This window comes from Gopherus flavomarginatus, chromosome 4, assembly GCF_025201925.1.
Source record: "Gopherus flavomarginatus isolate rGopFla2 chromosome 4, rGopFla2.mat.asm, whole genome shotgun sequence".
Lineage (NCBI taxonomy): Eukaryota > Metazoa > Chordata > Testudines > Testudinidae > Gopherus > Gopherus flavomarginatus.
The window spans coordinates 147,585,847-147,612,911 of NC_066620.1; the positions used below are offsets into that span (position 1 = coordinate 147,585,847).

At 41.9% G+C, this 27,065-nt stretch overlaps 1 protein-coding gene across 6 annotated transcripts in view; it reads left to right on the forward strand.

Moving 5' to 3' along the window:
• BACH2 (BTB domain and CNC homolog 2) overlaps positions 1–27,065 on the forward strand; it is a 258,650-nt gene that overhangs the window by 178,659 nt on the left and 52,926 nt on the right. For all 6 annotated transcript variants that reach the window (XM_050949246.1, XM_050949247.1, XM_050949250.1 and 3 more), the window contains one exon: positions 18,317–18,571. In XM_050949246.1, the coding sequence (XP_050805203.1) occupies positions 18,329–18,571 (243 nt within the window). In that variant the 5' untranslated portion in view covers positions 18,317–18,328. The remainder of the gene's footprint in view (positions 1–18,316; positions 18,572–27,065) is intronic.

The window sequence follows — 27,065 nt, forward strand, 5'->3', positions numbered from 1 at the left end:
TTAAAACAGTAACTCCTAGGAATCCAGATAGTCTGCCACCCATGCAGTTACCATGTAGTTCTGCCTGCTCAAGTCCTATGTTCAGTCATGGAGACATCACTTAGAGCTGGATCTAGATTATCAATGCATACAGGTACATGTTCTCTAAGTCAGGCCTATCTGTTGTAGACCAATAGTTGCCAAATGCAGAGTGTTGAAGTCCCATGAACAGCCTGGCAATTTTCCACAACCAGTCTCCTATTAGAAGGCACAGGAACCTGCTGGAGTAACTCCAAATCCTCTTCTCCATCCCTCTGAGATGATGAGCATCCTCAATGTTTGCCCTCCCCTTTCTTTTACTGAATCTGTGCATGAGTTATTGATGCATTACAAGGGGCTTGCTTTTTGTGTCGGCACAGATACATTGTTTACTTTTTTTAATTACGTGTAATGTCCCCTCCTAAAAGGAGTAAGTTTGGGATTTTCTCCAGGCTGCTTTTTCCAGTTGCATAGCCACACCTTCTCTTCCTCCTGGATGGGACTGTAATTCTCTTTTTTTCCTAGCATCTTGTGCCTGGCATGCTTGTTTCCAGTTTGTTTGTTCCTCCCTTTCTGGAACATTGATATAAGACTTCGTTGTGTCTCCTATCTGTGTAAGTGCAGGGGGGTCTTGCCTATTCTTACTGCCTGAATATGAAGTGTGAGGGAAACATGGGTTTGCTGAGTCCAAAAATAATCTCAGAGGAGAGTAATGGGTAGTTGAATGCTGGCTGCAGTTACCTTTTGTATTTGCATGTATCTTCATATTGCAGTCTTGTTGGTGTTCACTGACTAAGATTATAGGCACAGAACTAGTGGTGTGGTTTAGTCATTCCACTCCTGCTTCTCCATTACTCAAAGGGTTGATGACACTGTTATTCACCTTGGTTATCTGGAGTTATCAACAAACCTTGTGTAATAACCACAATTCACATTTCTTCCTCCGATCACAGCAGATGCAGCTTGTTTCATACGTGTTTCATTAGTGCAGTCATAGCTGTTTGTCCTTTTATCCTTTAGTGGCTGCGTCACCAAATAGTTTGAGATGTCAGACACTACATGCAAATACTGATTTCCAGTTGGTATTTCTGCTAGTGGATCTTTCAAGTCAATCTGTATGAACTCCCACTGTTTACTAGATTGGGGCATTTTCCCTGAAAAGTACAGCCTCTCCTTGCCTTTGCTTTCCTTTCTGGATGGATAAGACAGGAAAGTAACCAGTTCTTAACATTTGCAGCCATGCCCAGTCAAAAAGTATGTCAATACCTGGCTCGATGTCTTTTCATACCTCAGCAGGCCTTCCACTTTGTTGTCATGAAAATACTTTAGTACTGTTTTCTGTAAATTTGCTGGCAAGATGATCCTGGTACCTTCATGCACCAGCATGAAGTGGTGGATCAATGGATTCCTGAATTGTGTTAAACCTCCCAATATGGGTCTCCTTCAGTAGATCTGCTGATGCACCAAACATAAGGCAGAGACTTAGGTTGTTCTTGTCAGATGTTCTCATAAGACCAGGCTCTCACTGCCCTCATGTGGCTGAGAGCATCTGCAACCGCTTAGCTTTCCAGGTTTATGGTGAACTGTGACTGTATAGTCAGTTTGTGAATCCATCTCCACAGGTATGCTGGATTGTACTTGATAAGGAGCCACTGCAGGACACTGTTGTCTGTGCAAACTGAATTCCAACTACTGTATATAGAGAAAATAGGCCTCCAGGGCCTCCACAATAACCAAACACTCCAGTTCCGCAGCCAAATACTTGGTTTACCTCTCATTTTATTTGCAGGTGAATTATAGAGTATCAGGGTTGGAAAGGACCTCAGAAGGTCATCTAGTCCAACCCCTGCTCAAAGCAGGCCCAATCCCCAGACAGATTTTTGCCCCAGATCCCTAAATGGCCCCCTCAAGGACTGAGCTCAAAACCCTGGGTTTAGTAGGCCAATGCTCAAACCACTGAGCTATCCCTTCCCACCCAGGTCATCAGTTTGTTCAAAGGCAAATCCAACAGCAACTGTTTGAGCATCACAGTTACCAGTAATGGATGGAGTGGATCCAGGAATTTAAGCACAGCATGGTTTAGAACTCCTTTCCATCACTGAAATGCTTTTTGATGTTGCTCTGTCCAGACAGAATTGCTTTTAGTTCGCAGAATGGGCAGCACCATTATACCAGCTAAATGTTGTACAAACTTCCCGTAGAATCCACAGAGGCCAACAAACCACTGTATTGCCTGTACATTTGTTGAAACCTTCTAGTCCATTATAACATTGCCATGTGGGCGGTGATGGGATGTTGAATAGGATGGGATCTGAGTTACTGCAGAGAATTCTTTCCTGCTGGCTGGTGAGTCTTGCCCACATGCTCAGGGTTTAGCTGATTGCTATTTGGGATCGGGAAGGAATTTTCCTCCAGGGCAGATTGGCAGAGGCCCTGGAGGTTTTTCGCCTTCCCCTGCAGCGTGGGGCATGGGTCGCTTGCTGGTGGATTCTCTGCAGCTTGAGGTCTTCAAACCAATTTTGAGGATTTCAGTAACTCAGTCCTGGGTTAGGGGTTGTTATAAAAGTGGATGGGTAGGGTTCTGTGGCTTGCCTTGTGCAGGAGGTCAGACTAGATGATCATATTGGTCCCTTCTGACCTATGAGTCTATGAGTCTTCAAACCACAATTTGAGGACTTCAATAACTCGGACATAGGTTAGGGGTTTGTTATAGAAGTGGATGGGTAGGGTTCTGTGGCCTGCTTTGTGCAGGAGGTCAGACTAGATGATCACATTGGTCCTTTCTGACCTTAAAGTCTATGAGTCTATGGGTCTGTAACATTCAGTTTCTGGGATTTGTGCTCCAACCCATCTTTGCTGTGTCCTGGGAAGGTGCTCCAGCTTCTCACATGCTGACATTTGTTTCCTGAAAGTTTAAACTCTGCCTCTTTAAAAAGCTTTAGAATCATTTTCACTCCTAGCAGATGTTTCTCCCATGTTTTGTGGAAACAAATGAGATCATCTAAGTATATGAGGGTGTTTTCAGTTAGTTTAGATCAGGGGTCGGTAACCTTTCAGAAGTAGTGTGCCGAGTCTTCATTTATTCACTCTAATTTAAGGTTGTGTGTGCCGTTAATATATTTTAATGGTTTTAGAAGGTCTCTTTCTATAAGTCTATAATATATAACTAAACTATTGTTGTATGTAAAGTAAATAAGGTTTTCAAAATGTTTAAGAAGCTTCATTTAAAATTAAATTAAAATGCAGATCTCCCTGGACCAGTGGCCAGGATCCAGGCAGTGTGAGTGCCGCTGAAAATCAGCTCATGTGCCACTTTCGGCACATATGCCGTAGGTTGCCTACCCCTGGTTTATAGACTCTCATAGACTCATAGACTCTAGGACTGGAAGGGACCTCGAGAGGTCATCGAGTCCAGTCCCCTGCCCTCATGGCAGGACCAAATACTGTCTAGACCATCCCTAATAGACATTTATCTAACCTACTCTTAAATATCTCCAGAGATGGAGATTCCACAACTTCCCTAGGCAATCTATTCCAGTGTTTAACTACCCTGACAGTTAGGACCTTTTTCCTAATGTCCAACCTAAATCTCCCTTGCTGCAGTTTAAGCCCATTGCTTCTTGTTCTATCATTGGAGGCTATGGTGAACAAGTTTTCTCCCTCCTCCTGATGACACCCTTTTAGATATCTGAAAACTGCTATCATGTCCCCTCTCAGTCTTCTCTTTTCCAAACTAAACAAACCCAATTCCTTCAGCCTTCCTTCATAGGTCATGTTCTCAAGACCTTTAATCATTCTTGTTGCTCTTCTCTGGACCCTCTCCAATTTCTCCACATCTTTCTTGAAATGCGGTGCCCAGAACTGGACACAATACTCCAGTTGAGGCCTAACCAGCGCAGAGTAAAGCGGAAGAATGACTTCTCGTGTCTTGTTTACAACACACCTGTTAATGCATCCCAGAATCACGTTTGCTTTTTTTGCAACAGTATCACACTGTTGACTCATATTAAGCTTGTGGTCTACTATGACCCCTAGATCTCTTTCTGCCGTACTCCTTCCTAGACAGTCTCTTCCCTTTCTGTATGTGTGAAACTGATTGTTCCTTCCTAGGTGGAGCACTTTGCATTTATCTTTATTGAACTTCATCCTGTTTACCTCAGACCATTTCTCCAATTTGTCCAGATCATTTTGAATTTTGACCCTGTCCTCCAAAGCAGTTGCAATCCCTCCCAGTTTGGTATCGTCCGCAAACTTAATAAGCGTACTTTCTATGCCAACATATAAATCGTTGATGAAGATATTGAACAGAACCGGTCCCAAAACAGACCCCTGCGGAACCCCACTTGTTATACCTTTCCAGCAGGATTGGGAGCCATTAACAACTACTCTCTGAGTACGGTGTTCCAGCCAGTTATGCACCCACCTTATAGTAGCCCCATCTAAATTGTACTTTCCTAGTTTATCTATAAGAATATCATGCGAAACTGTATCAAATGCCTTACTAAAGTCTAGGTATATCACATCCACCGCTTCTCCCTTATCCACAAGGCTCGTTATCCTATCAAAGAACGCTATCAGATTAGTTTGACACGATTTGTTCTTTACAAATCCATGCTGGCTATTCCCTATCACCTTACCACCTTCCAAGTGTTTGCAGATGATTTCTTTGATTACCTGCTCCATTATCTTCCCTGGCACAGAAGTTAAACTAACTGGTCTGTAGTTTCCTGGGTTGTTTTTATTTCCCTTTTTATAGATGGGCACTATATTTGCCCCCTTCCAGTCCTCTGGAATCTCCCCCGTCTCCCATGATTTCCCAGAGATAATAGCTAGAGGCTCAGATACCTCTTCCATTAACTCCTTGAGTATTCTAGGATGCATTTCATCAGGCCCTGGTGACTTGCAGGCATCTAACTTTTCTAAGTGATTTTTTACTTGCTCTTTCCTTATTTTCTCTTCTAAACCTACCCTCTTCCCGTAAGCATTCACTATACTAGACATTCCTTCAGACTTCTCAGTGAAGACTGAAACAAAGAAGTCATTAAGCATCTCTGCCATTTCCAAGTCTCCCGTTACTGTTTCCCCCTCCTCATTGAGCAGTGGGCCTACCCTGTCCTTAGTCTTCCTCTTGCTTCTAATGTATTGATAAAAAGTCTTCTTATTTCCCTTTATTCCCATAGCTAGTTTGAGTTCATTTTGTGCCTTTGCTTTTCTAATCTTGCCTCTGCATTCCTGTGTTATTTGCCTATATTCATCCTTCGTGATCTGACCTAGTTTCCATTTTTTATATGACGCCTTTTTATTTTGTAGGTCACGCAAGATCTCAAGGGTAAGCCAAGGTGGTCTTTTGCCACATTTTCTATCTTTCCTAACCATCGGAATAACTTGCTTTTGGGCTCTTAATAGTGTCCCTTTGAAAAACTGCCAACTTTCCTCAGTTGTTTTTCCCCTCAGTCTTAATTCCCATGGGACCTTACCTATCAGCTCTCTGAGCTTACCAAAATCCGCCTTCCTGAAATCCATTGTCTCTATTCTGCTGTACTCCCTTCTACCCTTCCTTAGAATTGCAAATTCTATGATTTCATGATCACTTTCACCAAAGCTTCCTTCTACTTTCAAATTCTCAACAAGTTCCTCCCTATTTGTTAAAATCAAGTCTAGAACAGCTTCCCCCCTAGTAGCTTTTTCAACTTTCTGAAATAAAAAGTTGTCTGCAATGCAGTCCAGGAACTTATTGGATAGTCTGTGCCCCACGGTGTTATTTTCCCAACATATATCTGGATAGTTGAAGTCACCCATCACCACCAAACCTTGGGCTTTGGATGATTTTGTTAGTTGTTTGAAAAAAGCCTCATCCACCTCTTCCACCTGATTAGGTGGCCTGTAGTAGACTCCCAGCACGACATCACCTGTGTTTTTTACCCCTTTTAGCCTAACCCAGAGACTCTCCACACTTCCGTCTCCTATGTCCATCTCCACCTCAGTCCAAGTGTGTACATTTTTAATATATAAGGCAACACCTCCTCCCTTTTTCCCCTGTCTATCCTTCCTGAGCAAACTATACCCATCCACACCAACATTCCAGTCGTGTGTATTATCCCACCAAGTTTCAGTAATGCCAATAATGTCATAGTTGTATTTATTTATTAGCACTTCCAGTTCTTCCTGCTTATTACCCATACTTCTTGCATTTGTATATAGGCATCTAAGATACTGGTTTGATGCCTCCCAGCTTTAGATCATTTACTACCTTAATACTGTCCTGCAAAGAGCTTGCAACCCTGCCCAGCTTGGTATTGTCTGCAAAGCATAAGTGTACTCTGTGTGCCATTATCCAAGTTATTTATTAAGATATTGAATAGAACTGAACCCAAGACACACCCCCTGCGGATCCCCACTCAATATGTCCTTCCAGCTTGAATGTGAACCATCGATTGCTACTCTTTGACTAGTTTTCCAACCAGTTATGAACCCACCTTATAGTAGGTTAATCTAGGCCAGGGGTGGGCAAAAGTTTTGGCCCAAGGGCCACATCTGGGAATAGAAATGGTATGGTGGTCCATGAATGCTCACAAAAGTGGGGTTGGGGTGCGGGCTATGGGGTGGGGCTGGGGATAAGGAGCTTGGGTGTAGGAGGATTCTCCGGGCTGGGATTGAGGTTTCAGAGGGCAAGAGGGGAATCAGGGCTGGGGAAAGGGGTTGGGACATGGGGAGAAGCTCAGAGATGCAGGCTCTGGGCAGCGCTTACCTCAAGTGGGTCCCCAAAGCAGTGACATGTCCCTTCTCCGGCTCCTATGCAGAGGTGCGGCCAGGCAGCTCTGCGCGCTGCCCCGTCCTCAGGCACTGCCCCGTCCTCAGGCACTGCCCCTGCAGCTTCCACTGGAACATCGGAGGGAGCCATTGGAGCAGGGCCATTGGAGTGCGTAGGAGACAGAGTGGGGCCATCCAATGACTTCGGAGAGCTGCGTGGAGCAGCCCCTCACCCTGCTCCCAGGCTGGAGCGACGGGGGGGGAGGGGGTGTGTGCCGCTGCTTCCAGGAGCCGTGTGAAGCAGCTCCTGACCCTGATCCCCGGCTGGAGTGCTGGAGCAGGGTCATACGACTGCTCTGGGAGCCACGTGGAGTGGCCCTCAATCCTGTGCCCTGGCTGGAGTGCCAGAGCAGGGCAAGCCCCAGACCCTGCTCCCCAGCTGGAGCTTGAAGGCTGGCTTAAAACAGCTGGTGGGCCAGATACAGCCCAGTGGCCATAGTTGGCCCACCTCTGATCTAGGCTATATTTCCCTACTTTGCTAATGAGACGGTCATGTGAGACAATATCAAGAGCCATACTAAAGTCAAGATATATCACAACTACTGCTTTCCCTTTATCCACAAAGCTCTTTATCCGCAAAGATGGATATTAGGTTGATTCCATGTGATTTGTTCTTGACAAATCCATGTTGATAGTTGTATGTCACCTTATTATTCTCTAGGTACTTACAAATTGATTGTTTATTTGCTCCATTATTTTTCTGGGTACCGAAGTTAAGCTGACTAATCTGTAATTCCCTGGGTTGTCCTTATGTCCCTCTTTATAGATATGTACTATATTTGCCCTGTTCTAGTTCTCTAGGATCTCTCCTGTCCCCCATAAGTTTTCAGAAAATGGTTCAGATCACTCCAGCCAGTTCCTTAAGTATTCTAGGATGCATTTTGTGAGGCACTACCAACTTGAAGACTCTGATTTGTCTAACTGCTTCTTAACTTGTTCTTTTCCTATTTTAGCCTCAGTTTCTGCTCCATTTACACTGATGTTCATTATGCTAGTCACCTGATCCCTGCTAACCTTTGTGGTGAAAACTGAAACAAAAAAAGTCTTTTAACACTTCGGCCATTGTTATGGTCTTTCCCTCCTCTTTGAGTAATGGGCCTACCGTGTCGTTGGTCTTCCTCTTGCTTCTACTGTATTTGTAATGTTTTCTTGTTAAACTAGCTAGAGACATAAAGTTTAATCTCCTTTCTTACCTTGGCCTTTCTAATTATGTCCCTATGGGCTTTTGTTGTTGGGTTTTTATATATACTTTTCATTTTTTGTATGGCTCTCTAGGGTGGTCCCTCCTATTTTCCTTCACATTGAGATAGTTTGTTCTTGTGCCCTTGTCATAAACAGATAGCTAAGGGTTAATGTCTCTTACACCTGGAAAGAAGTAACCTGAAACACCTGACCAGAGGACCAATCAGGAAACAAGATTTTTTCAAATCTGGTTGGAGGGAAGTTTGTGTGTGGGTCCTTTGTTCTTTGTCTTGAATCCGTCCCTCTCGGCTATGGGAAGGATTTTTCTGTTTCCTGCTTTCTAATCTTCTGTTTCCCAGTTGTAAGTACAAAAAAGATAAGACAGTGATTTATATGTTTTTTTTTATTTTGTATTTACATGTGTGTAGTTGCTGGAGTGCTTTGAATTGTATTCTTTTTGAATAAGGCTGTTTATTCAATATTTCTTTTAAGCAATTGACCCTGTATTTGTCACCTTGATATAGAGAGACCATTTTTATGTATTTTTTCTTTCTTTTTATATAAAGCTTTCTTTTTAAGACCTGTTGGAGTTTTTCTTTAGTGGGGAACTCCAGGGAATTGAGTCTGTACTCACCAGGGAATTGGTGGGAGGAAGAAGTCAGGGGGAAATCTGTGTGTGTTAGATTTACTAGCCTGACTTTGCATACCCTCTGGGTGAAGAGGGAAGTACTTCTGTTTCCAGGACTGGAAATAGAGAGGGTGGAATCCCTCTGTTTAGATTCACGGAGCTTGCTTCTGTGTATCTCTCCAGGAACACCTGGAGGAGGGAAGGGAAAAGGTTTATTTTCCTTCGTTGTGAGACTCAAGGGATTTGGGTCTTGGGGTCCCCAGGGAAGGTTTTTGGGGGGACCAGAGTGCCCCAAAACACTCTCTAATTTTTTGGGTGGTGGCAGCTTTACCAGGTCCAAGCTGGTAACTAAGCTTGGAGGTTTTCATGCTAACCCCCATATTTTGGACGCTAAGGTATAAATCTGGGACTAGGTTATGACATCCCTTAATAACCTGTCTTTAAAAACCTGCCAACTCTCCTGAACTCTCTTTTCCCTTAGATTTGCTTTCTATGGGATCTTACCTACCAGTTCTCTGAGTCTGCTGAAGTCTACCTTCTAGAAGTCCACTGTCTTTATTCTGCTGTTTTCCCTCCTACCACTCCTTGGATCATGAACTCTTAACATTTCATGATCACTTGCCAGGGCCGGATTAACCCTTGTGGGCCCCCATGGAGACAGTGGAACATGGCATGGGGAGGTCAGTCCCCAGAGCGAGTGGCCAGACAGAGGCAATGGGGCATGGCATGACAGGGGCGGCCCTGCTCCACCCAGTCTAGTATGAGTGTACTATTTACAAATCAGCAGTTGCCAAATGCACAGTGGCCCGCCTGGCCTTGTGCTGCCAGCATGCCCCTTCCCTTTAGGGGCGGGCCTATACCACACCACACAGTCCCCCGCCGCCCCCTACCCAACATGAGCACCCCTCTGAGAGCCCCCACAGACACACAGACCCCCTCCACAACTGCACAGCACCCTGCACAACACCTCCCTGTCCAGAGCCTCCCTGTCCACATCCCCACCACAACTGCCAAACACCTTACACAGAACCTCCGCTCCCCCCTAGCGCCCCAATACACACATCTTCCCCGCCGAGACCCACTCCCCCATGCCCTGCCTTCTGGCCACTTTCACCGGCCCTGCTGGGAGGTGACTATCTACCAGGCTGAGCTGGCAGCACAGCCAGGGCTGGTCCCAGGGCAGGGAATTGCTCCGGTGCTTCAGAAGTGGTGAGGTCAGCCAGGCCGGGTTGGTCCTGAGGACCCACTTGCCTGGAGTGGCCCAGCCAAGTCCCCCACACTGTCCTCCCTCCCAACTGGCTGAAACTGGCCAGGCTTCTGCACCAGTCCCAGGCATCTCAGCTCCAGGGAGACAGACACCCCACGAGTAGTGGGAAGCAGAGACTGCACGAAGCTGGAAGTGCACTGGGGTCCGGTCAGGAGAAAGAGAGGAGATGGCAGGTGGAGTCAGGGGGTGGGCCAGCCAAGCGGAGAAAGTGGGTTCTGGGAGAGGAACCAGTGGGTATCGGGGTTCAGTGCAAGCAGAACAGGCCGGGACCACTTCTGAGCATGGGCCCAGCTGCATGGCGCCACCAGCGCCATTGTAAACCAGGTACTGACTTTCATCCATGCTGACTTTCAAATTCTCAACCAGTTCCTCCTTATTTGTCAGAATCAAATCTAGAACAACCTTTCTACATTCTGTAATAAAAAGTTGTCTCCACTGTATTCCAAGAACCTGTTGGATGATCTGTTCCTTGTATTATTTTCCCAACAGATGTCTGGGTAGCTGATGTACCCCATCACTACTCAGGTCCTGTGGTTTGGATGATTTTGTTAGCTTCATCCACCTCTTCTTCCTGTTTAGGTTATCTATAGTAGGTGCCCTACCATTAATCACCCTTGTTTTTTACTCCTTTTATCCTTACCCAGAGACTTTCAGCAATTCTGCCTCCCACTTCTATCTCGACCTCAGTGTAAGGATATACATCTTTGGTATTGAGGGCAACACCTCTTCCTTTTTTTCCCTGCCTGTCCTTTCTGAACAAGCTGTATCCTTGTATACCAATATTCCATTCATGTGAATTATACCCCCAAATCTCCGATGGCAATTATTTTGTAATTGTGGTTATTCAGTAGTATTTCCTGTTCTTCCTGTTCGTTCTCCATACTTCTGGCATTAGTATACAGACATCTAAGTATGTATACATTTAGTTATAGTTTCATGGCATGAGGCCTACTGTGCCTACTCATTGGGTGCAAATAGCACAATCTCCCTCAATTTATATTGAACCAAGCATCCAGCTGAAATCAACTGTCTTGCAGTGTCATCCAGCCAAATTACAGTTACGCATGAAAAGTTGGGAGCCTTCTCCTTGTCAGATCATGGATGTTTACTCTCTTTATTTTGTGTTCAGCAGAATGAATCAAAGATAGGGATCTTTCCAAAACTGGAAGACATCCATAGTAATCACTTAGTTCTATACATTGTCACTATTCTGTTGGTGTGTTTAGTTTTATTTATGTTGCAGTCATACCTAAAGGCCCCTACCAAGTATCAGGGCCATACTGTGCTAGGCGCTACACAAATGTACAGTAAAATCTAATTCTGCCCTGAAGGAGCTTTACAATCTGTTTTTGCACTGGAACCTCTCTACTTTCTATAGCCAATATTCTGCTGTGTTTATGCACAACTGTACAATAAGTAAGCTTCCAAAATTCTGTGCCTATTAATAAGTCTCCATCTATTCTAAGGTTAGAAATGAATTTTCAGTATTCTCAACTAACTCTAAGCATGTGGAAGAGCACAAGGAGGAGTTTGACAGGTCACATTTTATAAATCGCCTTAGCAGTAGGGTTGGACAGCTTCCATATGTGTTATTCTATAGGGCCGGCCAGAAAACAAGAATTCTTTTTGTGTTTTGAAATTAGTTTTCATTCCACATTGTAGCCAAATCGTGACCTTTTCAATTTTTTGTGAAAAACAGACACTCCCCAAACCCAGAATAGCCAGCAGGCCAGTGAATGGCTTGACCTTCCTGTATCTCCCCAGAAATTCCCTCCCAGACCTGAGAAACTGTTTCAATGAATCAGCATTTACCCACCAACTAGCTCTACTATTCACCCTGCATAGGCAACAGTGATATTGGATGTAAAGACTTTGCGTCTATTCATTGTCCTCTAGTATAGTCCATGATTTCATTTCTAATTATTGAAGAATATTTTATTATTTTGGAGGTTTTTTCCACTTGGCAACTTACCTTGTGCTTTGCAGCACAGGTTATTTAAACAAAACAAGAAGCTGATCACTAAGGACTCAGTTACAAAGGATCTAAGGCTCAGATACAGTATGTTTGGCAGTAGGCAGGCCCATGCAGTCTTGACTGGTCCATTGTATTTTCAATTATCTTTGGTTCTGAAAGAAAGAGACATGAATGTATCTGAGGATGACATAGCAAATTACTCCTGCTCTCTAACCTTTTTAAATTGCTAACATGGTTGTAATCTGTAATTACCAAAATCAGTGTGAGAATTGTGGCACTGTATAATTATCTTTCCTGATACTTTATTGCTATATGAATTATTAATCCAAATCAGTCTTGTATAGTATTTGTGGCAACTAAGAATAATGTATAATTAAATTTCATTATTTCTATTTTTGTGCTGATGTTTTATGATGTCGTAATTGATAATTAATTGATTAAAAACACACTACTTGGGAGTTTCAGATGACTATGAACTGTTCAGTGTTCAACATTTATTAATTAAATAATGAGTTCACTGAAGAGACCTTTGTGTATAGTCTGCTGTTGTTAGTGAGCTCTCGAAACTACTGAATTAATCATTAAGCTTTTCAATAGTTTATTTTAAGGGAATGCAGCAAAGTTATAAATGGTTATATTGATTATAAATGATTCCTTTGTTGTTTATGGGAATGTAAATAATTAAGCGCTCACAATAATAGATTTTAATGCTGGTCACTTTCCACAGCTCTAAGGAACTTGCTAACTGATGGGTCAAACTTTAATCGGTTTCTTCTAATAACAAACTTCTGCTATTATTAAGCAAGTAATCATCATGGAACAAGATACTTAGGAGAAAGTGGGGAGATGGGACCTGTTAAACAGTTTTCCTTATTTCCACGTCAGAACTACATTGCATATTGTCTGAAGCACTGAACGGCTTCGCTCTACAAAGATATGTAGGATTTTTAATCCTGAAAGGAATATAAACTATTTCTAGACTAGCACTTCAAATAGCTGTTTTCACATGAATTCCCTGTGGCATCTTTTGCAGCCAGTGTAACAGCAGAAAAGCTCAGAATACTATCTGCATCCTATTGGACAAGAAACTTTGTCAGACAATTTCTGTGCACGTCTGCTATGTAGTCTAACTAAGTCTGACCTGGGATTCTTAACTTGTGCTCAAGCAGTTCTTTTTTACCATTATTCTTAAGACCTTTATTCTAAGTGATTAGTTTTTGAAAAAATGAATTAGAGAATGTAATTTATTAAATGGAGCTAAAAAATACAACATTTCATCAATCCTCTTAACTTGATCAAGAGAGAACTGAGAAAAGCCTTTTCTACAAGCCTTAATGCAGTCTCTATAGTATGTTTGCTTGCATTTCATGCCATTCATTTTGCACAGGATCTGGTGCTATGATTCTTAATGGTAAATTATACAGTTTTACTTGCTGGCTTTCATGCTAAAATTGAATGTTGTAGTCAAATTGAGGCAACACCTGATAAACCTTTTCTGGCATATTACAGCAGATGTGTTTAGAGCAGCAGTTCTCAAACTGTGGGTCGCTACCCCCTTTGAATGGGGTCGTCAGAGCTGGCTTAGACTTGCTGAGGCCCGGAGTTGAAGCCCGAGACCCACTACCCAAGGCCAAAGCCAAAGCCCAAGCCCGAGAGCTTCAGCCCTAGGCAGCACAACTCAGATTACAGGCTCACTGCATGGAGCTGAAGCCCTTGAGCTTCAGCTTTGGCCCGCCAGCCTGGAACTATAGGGCTCGGGCTTTGGCAGGGCTTAGTCGGGCTCAGGTTTTGGTCCCCTCTCCTGAGGTTATGAAGTAATTTTTGTTGTTTGTCAGAAAGGTCGCGGTACAATGAAGTTTGAGAACCACTAGTTTAGAGTATCTGTCTCTCACACTATCGTATCCCTGACCTAATGCTTGCACATCGTTGAGTAAATAGTCATCTTTGTCTTCTTATGGGCCAAATGATGTCCTCACACAATACTTGAATTAATAAGACCCTTTTCTGCCTCCCCTCTCCAACATGATGGTTTGCTATAGAAAGGCTGCCTGGACCCTCCACTTCTACAGCTATAGCATGTGGCAACAAATAACTGTCTGGGGTACAAGAAACTAGGCTTAGACCACCAATTCATTTCATATTGGGCACCCAGTAGCCACTGGCTGCAATGGAAATGGCTGTTAGTGACAATCAGTACAGATCACATTCAAATCAGGGACCTCTGTATGCCAACACTTTTCCTATCAGTTAAAAGCTTTTTGTGTAACCAGTGAGGAAACGCATGGTGATGTTCTCACCATTCCACTAGCTTTATAATAAATGTTTTAAAAAATTTTGATAAGAGCAATAGTTAAAGAAGGAAATTACTAACTAGTAACCAAAGAATTCAGTGTTTGATTCACACAAATATTTGCTTATTGTGCTATTACTGTACTAAATGGATTGCAACTTCAGGCAAAGTGTCTTTTCTTTTTTCTTTTTTTTTAAAATACTAAAAATATAGTTGATTCTTTTTATTATCTGCCAGGTTTCAGGTTCTTGTACAGTTTCAGAATCATCTCAGACATTATCAACATGAGATTTGCCTGAAAAAATATGCATTCTCCATTTAATTGTCATTTGCGACTTTCAGATTTTCCCACTAGATTTTTCTTGTAAAATCTTACATTTCACACTACTCAGGAGTGACCACTTAAAACATTATTTTACATTATCATTAGCATCTAAGATCAGTTATACAGAAAGCTGTGAGTGGGCTGAGCTGAGTATCATTTTCTCTTTTACATTACCATAATCCTAATAAAATGATTGCAGCCATTTCTGATCATTAATCTCACTTCAAGAGAAGATTTTTTGAGTGTAAATTTTCTCAATTTAAGAAAGCAAACCCATAACACACAGTAAAACTGCAGAAAACCAAAATGACGCTCCTCAACTGTAGATAGATAGTTGTATGTATACTTATAAAAAGACACAATCAAATGAGAGGGAGATGACTGGTATTTGGCACTTCTGAAAATCAAGCCACTTATTTAGGAGCTTAACCTTAGACACCTACTATTGAAAGTCTTGGCCTTTATCAGTAAATGTAAAATATTCATAAATCATAAGCATCTCGTTAGGAATTCTTACAGTAGTTCTGGAATGCCAGTGTCAGCAATCTTGATGTCTGTACTGAAGCAAGATCTCAGGGTATGTCTACATCTACAATTTTGCAGCGCTGGTTGTTACAGCTGTATTAGTACAGCTGTATAGGGCCAGCGCTGCAGAGTGGCCACACTTACAGCAACCAGCGCTGCAAGTGGTGTTAGATGTGGCCACACTGCAGCGCTGTTGGGCAGCTTCAAGGGGGGTTCGGGGAACGTGAGAGCAAACCAGGGGAGGAGACCAGCTTCCCCGCAGTTTGCTCTCGCGTTCCCCGAACCCCCCTGCAAACCGCAGAGAAGGAGACCTGCTTGCACGGGGGTTCGGGGAACGCGAGAGCAAACCGGGGAAGGAGACCAGCTTCCCCGCGGTTTGCTCTCGCGTTCCCCAAACCCCCCTGCAAACTGCAGGGAAGGAGACCTGCTTGCACGGGGGTTTCGGGGAACGCGAGAGCAAACCGGGGAAGGAGACCAGCTTCCCCGCGGTTTGCTCTCGCGTTCCCCGAACCCCCCTGCAAACCGCAGGGAAGGAGACCTGCTTGCACGGGGGTTCGGGGAAGGCGAGAGCAAACCGCAGGGAAGGAGACCTGCTTGCACGGGGGTTCGGGGAACGCGAGAGCAAACCGCAGGGAAGGAGACCTGCTTGCTCGGGGGTTCGGGGAACGCGAGAGCAAACCGGGGAAGGAGACCTGCTTGATTACCAGAGAGGCTTCCTCAGGTATGCTGGGATACCTGCTTATTCCACGGAGGTCAAGAAAAGCGCTGGTAAGTGTCTACACTTGATTACCAGCGCTGGATCACCAGCGCTGGATCCTCTACACCCGAGAAAACGGGAGTACGGCCAGCGCTGCAAACAGGGAGTTGCAGCGCTGGTGATGCCCTGCAGATGTGTACACCTCCTAAGTTGCAGCGCTGTAACCCCCTCACCAGCGCTGCAACTTTGTGATGTAGACAAGCCCTCAGTCGTGGTCTCTCTGCTTTACAGAAGTCTAAAACTTCATTTGTATTAATCCATTGCTACTGTCCCTAATCAGACAGAATATCATCTATGTATGTGCTCTAGGAATTACTTTGGAGAAGTTCTAGGACCTGTGTTATATTGTTGAGTTCAGGAATATTCTTGGATTGAAAAGGTGAGTATACATTTACATATAGAAAACAGGTCCATTCTGAAGCCTTTTTCTGCTATATTTGTGAATGCTAGGATCTTTTGCAGCATGATTGTTAGGAAAAATATCTAGGTTTCAATCTGGAGCAACAGAAATAGCACTGAATTGAGTTTACCAAGTACAAGTGCCCACAAACCTAAAATTATCAAGTAAAAATGGTCTAAAAGACCTGCTTTTAACAAATGAGGAATTTGGCATCAGTTTCCTACTGTAGATTCAGATATTTGTAATGTAAACTATATTGTATCAAAACAAATTGGTTTTTAACCATTACCTGTAAAGACTCTGAACCTTCCCTGATAGGTAGGCTTGGAAGGATTAGATTTTTAGCATTAAAAGTTGATTTCACTGATATATACACAAACCAACAACAAAATTTCCATCAATGATAATTGAAATGGACAGAGAGGCAAAGTAAAAAAAAATAAATAAAAAATTGCTTCTTGAGAACTTAGAGTTTGATTTAAGGATATATACTTTGTGTATTTTGATATGTGATGTTGACAATCTGTGTTGTACTGGTTATAAAGCTTTAACTTTTTGAATCTTTATGTCTAATGTCAGTAAATAATTATTGTCTGGACCCTTCCCCCCATAATTTCCTGCAGCTGTGGAAAGTGAATTTGATAATCTAAAAAAATGCTTAAAAATAAACATCAGTATTATCAATTGAAATTATCCAAAAATAAAAATTAAATTCTGCCTGCTGAGGCTAAATATAGCATAGAATACATTTCCATTGTTTTTCTTGCCCCAGAAATTAGGATGAGAAAGCAAAGCAAACAAGAAGATTGACTTTGGTGCTAAACAGAACTCTCCATAAAGATATGGGAGGGTGGGGAATAAATTGTTTTAATTATTCAGATACACATGGGGTCCCTCAAGTGATGATGTTGAAGGTAAGTGAAAAAATAATTTTGTTCAACGGTACAGGGAGTTGTATATCAGGAATAGATAAGGAATCTCCCTGTTCACACTCTTGCAGTGGATACTATGCATCATACAAATGCACAGTCAAAAATTTATTTAACTCATGGTTCTACAAATTTCTAGACAGGGACAAAGTCTTCTGCACCCACATGATACCTCTGTCTTGTCTTCACTACTGGGGAGATCGACACTGCTGCAGTTGCTGCAGCGAGTGTTGATTTAGTGGGTCTAATGAAGACCCACTAAATCCACGGCAGAGCGCTCTCTGGTGGACTCCAGCTCCCCCAGAAAAGTAAGGTAAGTCGATCAGAGAGCATCTCCCGTCGATGCAGCGCAGTAAGTCAACCTATGCTATGTCAACTCCAGCTACGATATTCAGAATTCCTTCCATACATGAGCTTGTAAGACTAGGACCTTGGATTCTTAATTTGGAAAGATAAGAAATAGAAACTACTTTTGCTTTCTCCGTAAATGTCTTAAACAGCCAATGAATTTGCATAGCTTCAGCCACACCTGGGAATAAATTAATTCTAAAAATTCTAAAAATCTTTCACTCCCCCCATTGATCTTTAAGAATAACTAGATCTGTTATTGAAACAATAGGAAATAAAATCATCATAGTTGGGTGAGTTCTTTCTGTCATGTACAACTGCCAGCTCCTTTGCAGCTAAGCCTGGGTTTTCAACATAAATTCTAAAAGCGCTTTCCGCTGGAATGTGTACATCTCAACTTAAATGTCAAGCTTCTTGCCATAACACAACAGAAGGACAAGGTCAAAACCTTCTCTTTCTGTGGGAGACTCAATATTCTCATATTTTTATTTTTACTATAATTTTCCAAAGTTTTATGTGTAATTACTTTAATTTTATAAGAATTAAATATTTATTGGTAGTTTTATTTGTAGGCATTTTGTGGACTAGTCTGAAGTCTAGTTTGATTTTATATTGTGGGGGGGGGGGCGCCTACAAAGTGACATAGAATAAAGACGTGTAATGTAAATGTCTTTCCAGGTAACTTTCCTGAGTTCTTTGTTCAGACTAAGAATTAATGTGCTGATCAGCAGTTCTTCAATTTTGCTGCCTAGATCTTGCAGGACGCAAATTATGATGTTATCTCGCTCTCGCTATTAAAATTGTGATTGCTGTAATAACTCTTCAGCAATATCTCTCCTTACTGTTGCTGTTTCTATTTTAGGGTGTGAACGGAATGTCTGTGGATGAGAAGACTGAATCCCCCATGTATGTGTATGAGTCAACAGTCCATTGTACCAATATCCTCCTGTGCCTAAATGACCAGCGGAAGCAGGATATTCTCTGTGATGTGACTTTGATTGTGGAGGGGAAAGAGTTTCGAGCCCACCGGGCTGTGCTGGCTGCTTGCAGTGAATACTTCTTGCAGGCGCTGGTTGGGCAGACGGAAAATGACCTGGTTGTCAGCCTGCCAGAGGAGGTACAGTATGTCATTATTCCTCTGTTGTAAAAACAAACCCCTCTTACATGGCAGTAATGGTGTACTTGCTATTAGCCAGCTAACCCTCAAGGTCTTAAAAGATAAATCCAAATGTAGCACAGATTCTAGGATCTGCCTCTGCATGACTGTTGCTGTGATTTTTTTCTGTTTTGGCTGGTTAAGAATTGTTGGATACCCTTTGAGAGTTAAAGAATGACCGTATTCACAGAATCATCTCTGCTGGAAAAAAGCAGCCAGCATTTAAAACCAGTTACTATAGCAAAGCTTTAAAATGTTTGAGCTTCCTTTTCTCACCACTGCTAAAAGAGTAGTACCCAAACAGAGGTCACTTCATGAATATAGTTCTGTTCAGTACATTATCTGGACCCTGATATTCTTCTGGTTTTCTAGACAGGAAATTTAAAAGGGCCATTTGTCTCTCAGAAAGTTGGTTATTGTTTAAAAATAATTTGAATTGTCACATTATTTTGGGTCTCATTGCCACCCTTCCCTTTTCAGCAGCGAGTATTTTGGTTCTTCTTGTCCCTTTACCTGTATTTCTCACTCAGCCTTGTTTCCTTTCCCTTCCACTCAACACTAGTATGATATTTAACTGCCTCAAGCCATGTGATTTATGCTGAAAAAAATATGCTGAACAAATTATTTCGGAAAATAATTTTGTAGATGTTAAAGATACAAAATGATCCAAATAGCAGTGGACAGGGAGCATTAAAGACAGAGCTCACTGAAAAGTTTACCTTTTGTTGTTGTTTCCCATGAAATCACACCTGCTGGCTCCCACTCCATTGCAATTCCCTAGCATGCATCAATCTGAATTAACTACACAGGGCTCACTTGTGGCTTTGCCACAAGGAGATGTTGTGTTGGACTGCAACCTCTGGACACATCAGAGTCACAAAATATTCGGCTTCCCACTGCTCTGTGGTGGAAGTACACTGTGCCAGGTAACTCACCTAGTGCACTGGGACTGCTCTTGCTCTCTTGTACAGGCATGCAGTGGTAGTAAAGATGTTATCTATGGCGTGTCAGAGGAGCATGAAGCTACCTGATCAGTAGGTAAATGGTGTTCTAGGGTCTGATATGAGACTAACAAATTGTTTCAACATTAATTATTTTATACCCATTGGTATTAAAATAACATTTTTAAAATTAGGCTATTTACATAAATTTCCACGTACCTGATTCCCTGTTGGCTGGCTCTACTGAAGCACAATTTATTGTTGATATTAAAACAGTTATTACAAAAGTAATACTGCAGCTTTGATGTTACATCATGGTCCAAATTAGTGAATACCAGTGGAAATCAGTCAATGTAACTTCATGAGTCCTGAATCTAAAACAGTAAACTTCAGCCAGTTATGTATTGAATGCCCCTTTGCCTCTGGCTCCTTCAGATAATTTTGTGTCTAACTTCTTAGGTCCTGTTTTTAAAATATATTTTTCAGGTTGTCTCTACATTTCTTGGCTTTTGAAGGTTTAAATTGACCTTAAAGTTACTTTAATGCATGTTTAGTTGTACATCACCTTTGTGTTTTAAGGCAGTCAAAAAGCTGCACCCTGAGCAGTACAGTTGTCATTTAAACCATGTCAGAGACTAGAATAGTCTTACTATTCATTATATTTCTACACCATATTATTGCTGGTTATGCTAATTTACACAGAGCCCAATTGAAATAAATGATGCAAGTACCCGATTAATTTCAACATGACTTTGCAAACTAAAAACAAAATGAGGTAAAAAATAATTTGTCATAAATAAACTGTAGTCTAGTACCGTTTCCTTGAAACTTCATTCATATCGTATAGGACACACTAGTACCTGCATTATGTTTCTACACAACGTTAGTTACTAATCTTACAGAAGAAAAGCCTATTTAACTTGGTGGTGTATGTAGTCTCTTTATTGCAAAGCAACTTTTGGTGATTTAAAAAAAAGAGAATATGAAACATACCTCATGACCAGGGCCGGCTCTAGCCATTTCACCGCCCCAAGTACAGCGGCACGCCGCGAGGGGCGCTCTGTCGCTCGCCAGTCCCGCGGCTCCGGTAGACCTTCCGCAGGGATGCCTGCGGGAGGTCCACCAGAGCCACCTGCCGCCCTCCCGGCAACCGGCAGAGCGCCCCCCCGCGGCATGCCGCCCCAAGCACGCACCTGGCGCGCTGGGACCTGGAACCGGCCCTGCTCATGACGTTGCTCTTAAAAGATAAAGACTGTTCCTACCTCAAAAGTAACATCATTCCAACCATACATGATTTCTATTATGTACAACCGCCATTAAAATAAATAGTATAGGCATTATTTTCAGTTTAATGTGAGACTCTTTTTAAAAAAAAAAAAAAAAAAAAAAAAAAAGCAAAATGCAAAGCAGCTGTAGAGATTTAGGGCTAAAGTCTCTGCTACCATACTCCACTGAAGTCAGTGGAACAATACCAGCAGAGAATCTGTCTTTTAATACTTTTCAGTGGTCTGAGAATATAAAGTACTATGTAAGAGATAGGCGTTGTTAGTTTTCCATTGACGTAGATTTATTACATGGCAACAAGGTTTTCCTTTTTTTAGGTTGACTGAGATAATTCTGTTTCAGTCAGAGCAGGGATAAGATAAAGGTACTGGTTTCTTACATACATAAATCTCTGTGCTGATAGGCTAAGAAGTCTGATTTGTTCAATCACTGTTTTTTTTTTTTTAATAAATATATGTATGTAAATTCTTTAACTTTAATCGTCTAACAACCATTTTTAACCAACTGAAGCACAGGGATATGCATAATCACAGTACAGTAATTTCTCAGTTACTATATGATGCATATGCAAATTTTTCTACTTTTGTTGGCTGTTCTAATTTGGCTGTTTTGATAGGCTTCTATACTTTGTATCAGTGGTTCCTAAACTTGTTCTGCTGCTTGTGCAGGGAAAGCCCCTGGCAGGCCGGGCCGGTTTGTTTACCTGCCGCGTCTGCAGATTCGGCCGATCGCGGCTCCCAGTGGCCGCGGTTCGCTGCTTCAAGCCAATGGGAGCTGCTGGTAGCGGTGCAGGCCAAGGGACATCCTGACTGCCGCTTCCAGCAGCTCCCATTGGCCTGGAGCTGCGAACTGCGGCCACTAGGAGCCGCGATCGGCCGAACCTGCAGACATGGCAGGTAAACAAACCTGCCTGGCCCGCCAGGGGCTTTCCCTGCACAAGTGGCGGAACATATTTGGGAACCACTGCTTTATACATTTGAAGCTGTATGCCAGCATCAAAGATGGCTGCCTGGGCTTCTTGCTTCCTTTAGCAGAATCAAAAAACCTTCAAATTTTGCAAGAGGGGTCAGGAAAATATGACAAAGCATTTAATTGCGCATTTATTATGATAATTTTGCAGTCCTTCTAGTTCACTAGGTAATACCTGTATCCTAGGCGAAGAACTTTTCAGACTCTGAGGTTTTCTGTATACACTTAATGCTGTGGTGGTTTTGGAAAAGGCTAATTTACCTTGAGATATAGCTGGTACTACAAGAACATAAGTACCCTTAAGTTATCCTTTTTAAATAACCCTGGTGGCTCAAAAACTCACTAAAGGGCTTGTAATATAACAAACATATTTCTAAGCTAGCCACATAGGCATCAGGTTTTAGGTTCTCTTTGTGCTTTGAAATGGCAGAAATGTGAAATCATAAAAATAGGAGTTAGTGTCCAGTGAAGGCTTAAATGTGGCGCTGGTGTACAGAAAGGCATAAAAGCAGTTACCAACATACTTGCCTAATGTCAATACTTAGCTCATCTGAGTTGGGTTGTTTGATTTTGTTTTTTCAAACAGAAGATATTTTTAACTATCCAAAATAATAAATCTTCTTTGAAGACTAAGTTGCAAATTTGTTTTCTGTTTAGAGGCTGGAATTAGGACATCTGGACCCTCATCAAATTTATAATAGTTGTCTAGTTTAAACAGTGGGTGAACTGATTTAAAATCATTTTTGTTTTTTAAAAAATCCATTAGTTTCTTCCATATTGAAATTAATGGAATATCATACCTTGCGTACCCACGGAAAGTGGAACTGGTTTAATTTAAATTGTTTTTTAAACCAGTGCAAACGGTTGTGTTAGATGCTCTTATGTTGGTTTAAGAGTAGCTTGTTTTGGTTTAGTTTAAACCTTTTCCTAATCAGCTTAAGCCGAATTAGTACAGGCTATTTTTATATCAGCTTAAGAGTGTCCACATAGCCTTTTACATTGGTCCAACTAAATTGATTTCAGATAACACTGTTAGTTAACTTGCATATAGACAACCCTTACAAAAATGAGCATGTAATAAATCCATAGATTATTGCAAAGGAGAATTATTAAGAACCACGTCTATGAATCTTAATTTTATAAAAGCTTTCCTCTCACTTGATTTTATTTGCTCTCCAAAAATTGTACATTTAATTTTTACTGTCCTGTTTTTCAGTAGTTTTCTGTTAGGCTGTTATCTGAGCAGCTCTTGTTAAAAGTGAGCCAAATTAATTCTTTTCTTGGAAAATTTCAAAAATTATTCATTTGATCCATATCCCTAACTGTTATGTTTTATTTAATCACAGAAACTGGTCTTCCTTCCTTTAACAAGGCACTTAATTAAGCTTTTATTTCATGATAAGTTAAATATCACTTGGGAGTGTTTTTTAATGGCTTCCACTTCCCATCCAGATTACAAAAAATGAGGTGTGATAAAGAGACGTACGTGGCTGTCAGCCAAGGATATTGTAGGTCATGCCAATATTAGCTGGCAGCAGGCCATTATCCAATTAACATTGCTTCATCGCTGCAAGTAATAGCTCTTGAGTAGATGATTGAGTCATTCATGCTGTAGTGGTACTTTACTCGAGAAAGACCCAGTACTTCTAAGAATAGGTTTCTTATTCACTGTTATTACCTGCCTTGCTTTGCCAATAAAAGTGCGGGGGCCTTTAGTCCCTGTCTAGAAGCCAAAAGCAGAACAGAAGAAAAGCATCAATTATATATCTCATTTTTCTTTGCTTCCTGAAAATTGAGACTTCACTTAAACTCAGAAAGCATTTGTCACAAGAAAATAAGAATCCCAAACTAACATAACCAAAGCCAGAATCCACAGGTCTGCTTTCAGTTTTGCCTTTTCTTTTAGAGTTTAGTGTTTGGAACAAATTTTAGGAACTCAAGAAGGCAAATCCATTAAGAGTATTAGGTAACTTTCCCAAACACTGTGAAATTCTCTCTGTCTGGCATTTTTTTGATTTGTAAGTGTTAGATGCAAGAACCTGAAATGGCAGGTTTGTGTCTCCACCAACTGACAAGCAGGTACCACTGGCATTATAAGAATGATTTGCTCCTTCTCAATTAACTTTTTTATCCGTATCCCTTTCCACCCTTGAATCTGTTTCATTTTATGGTTCCCAGTGCCTCTACTGTCTGAAGTGGACTTTAATGTCAGAAAAAATCCACAGGTGATGCTGTGTAGTTAAATAGACATTTCTAAGGCTAATAAGCGCTACTAGGAGAGAGAAAGAAATGTCATTTTATTTTTAGGTTTTTTTTCACTGTCTGGAGAATGATGTTTAGAAGTGAGATAGCTCACACTGTGTAAGAAATACCTTTGCCTTCTTAAAGCCTTTTGCCCTTAACCTGGGACTCATTGTAAAATTTGCCATTTTTCCATGATGACCAATCCCTAAAATCTGTCATCTATTTCTTAAATTTGCATGGACCCACTCCTGGGGTAGTTAATCTTTCCAAGGAGGAATGCAGGCTGAGAGAGAGATTAAGGCTGCCAAAGGCTGAGTATGCTGGAAAGTTAATGCATTCAGCACCTTGGATGGGATGGAACCAGGCATCTAACCTTAGTGTGTTTCTTAACCAACAGCAATCAGAAATACTGACACTGTTAGCTATCTGTGCCAGCCTGCCAGCCTGAGGGAAAAATGCTGGCAATTAGCCAACAAAAGATGAATAGATGAATTGAGTCCAGCAGAATATCAAAGGCAGGATGCAGGATGTGAACTGTTACAGTGCGCTGGTGGCTGAAGGAGATTACTATTCCTTTTTATCTTTATAGAAATAAACAGTATTCTCTTACTGTGCCTCCTTTCTCTCTGTGTGCACTGTGTGTACACATGAGTATAATATTTTTAAGGAATTCATTGCCTGGCCTTTGGAGGAAGCTCCTTGGGAGCTTGGAATAAAAGGGTTCTGTATAAAGTGGAAGGGGAAAAAGACAATGTGAGGATAAAATAATCTGCATGATGCCTTGTTCCTCAGTTGGGGAGATACTGTCAACTGATGGACAACTACGAAAGCTCTTCTTCCCTTGGTACTCCAAAGAGCAGCATTGGGACTATCTAATGTTAACTCTCAGAGAGTAGTAGGCTTTAAAGCGGTAGTCCCTTTTCATGTCTGCATCAGCTATTAATGTTCTTTGCAAATCACAGTCAATGGCTGGAATTATTTCTGTCATTGACTCAGCAGACTGTACTAATCTAACTTGCATCCGCTACCACCGACCCCTTTATTTGCAGAGCTGTCTGTGGAATGACAAGAGTTACATCCATCAAACCCTCAAAGCTACTAATATAGCCAAACCCTATATACATTTAAATTTCGTGAGCCTGAGACCACCAGTGCCATTCTCATTAATCCCCAAGCATAGCAATCACATCTCTTAAGGATTTTTACTTTGCATTCAGTTTATAGATTCATTGTGTGGAATGTGTACCATTGTTCAGCTTTCATTCATGGCACACACATCAGTGAATCCAGAAGAACTACTGCAGTGTGCACTGAAGAGGTATACTGGGAATAATGTTTAGTATACACATAAATCTAGATGGGTTTAGTGGCATGATTCTGGGTCAGGAGAAGCCACAAGGACATAGCAATATATATAATTTAATACAGAAAATTAAATCATAACACCCTCTCTACCTCCTCCCCTGAAAACTGCAAGAAAGTACATATTTAAATCTGAAATTCCAGCCATATCCCACCAATTTGTGGCTGGGCATTGAAGAGTACTTGAGCATTGATAGCTCAGTGGTTTGAGCATTGGCCTGCTAAACCCAGCGTTGTGAGTTCAATCCTCAAGGGGGCCATTTAGGGTTCTGGGGCAACAATCTGTCTGGGGATTGGGCTAGATGACCTCTTGAGGTTCTTTCTAACCCTGATATTGTGTGATTTCACATATCCTGCATGATGCTATATCTGTCCACAGTGCAATGGGACCTGAATGGTTTGGTATTGACTGATATATAGCCACTCTGTGGATGGCATGACTGCCTCTACTTTTGTATGTGCAACTTCACTGTCAGTAGTTAGCTTCTGATGTCTTCTGATGAAGAAAAATGAAACGTGTTCCTGTTCTGATCCACTGCATTGTGAAGAGAACTAGGTGAAAACACATACTTCCAAGCTTTGAAATGTTTTCCTTAGTAATTGCTTTCCCTCCCCCCCCTCCCCCCGCCCCGGTGGTGGTACGTGCTCCTTTTTTCCCCCAATCACATAAAAATGCACCACTGAAATGAAAATGGAAAATAAACACATAGAGCCAATTCACCACTAGTGTCAGTGGGCATAACCCTGTTGCCGTTGTTAGAGTTGCACCCCTCGTGCCAGTAGTGAATTTGGCTGATGGGATTTAACATACTGTTGGAAAGACACCATGTAAAGTGCAGGCTCCCTTGCTTGTAAATCACAAACACGATTTAAAATTTAAAAGGAGCCCTGCCAAATTGTTGCTACTTGAAGAGAGTGCTAAATGCATGGGTAGCCATAGGTATGTGTTCTTGTATAATAACAGTGAGGATGTCCTATTTTATTTACATTAAACATTTGGGAATGGATAGCATGCTTGAAAATAAGATGGCTTTAAAATGTTGTTGTTCTCCTTCTTAAGTACAGTATTGTTTAACTCACTTCCTTTGCAACTTTAAAGGTCGTCTTCATTTCCCCCCTTTATACACCTGCTTCTTCCCTTCCCTTTCTGAAAGGCATTGCCTTTATTTGTGATCATGCTGTGGTGCAGGAAGACTATCAGCTCTTCATAGAGCCCACAAAACACCCTTCTTTTTTTGTGCCAGAAGGGACTGATAGAGGGCTAATCAGGTTGAGGCCTAGTCTAAAGTTCATGAGAAGATTCCCATTGACTTCCACCGAGCTTATACTCAATCTCGTAGGGGGACCATCCCTTCCAGTGCTGAGCACACCACCTCCTCAGCATGCCTATGAACTCAGGATAAGAGTATCTTACCCTTATATAGCACCTTTTGTCACAAGGGATCCCTGAGTGCATTTCAAACTACATTGGCTAATCATCTCAGGTACCACTGAAATGCAGCCCCTTCTGGGGTTAAACATGACAGATGTTAAACACTGCGTAGCTGCGGTCCACAAAAGTTAAGAACGGGAAGTGAAGAACATCATATCCAATCTGAAACTGAAGTACAGTATTTAGGTGGGCAGAATACAACTTACCCGTATTGGAATTTGCA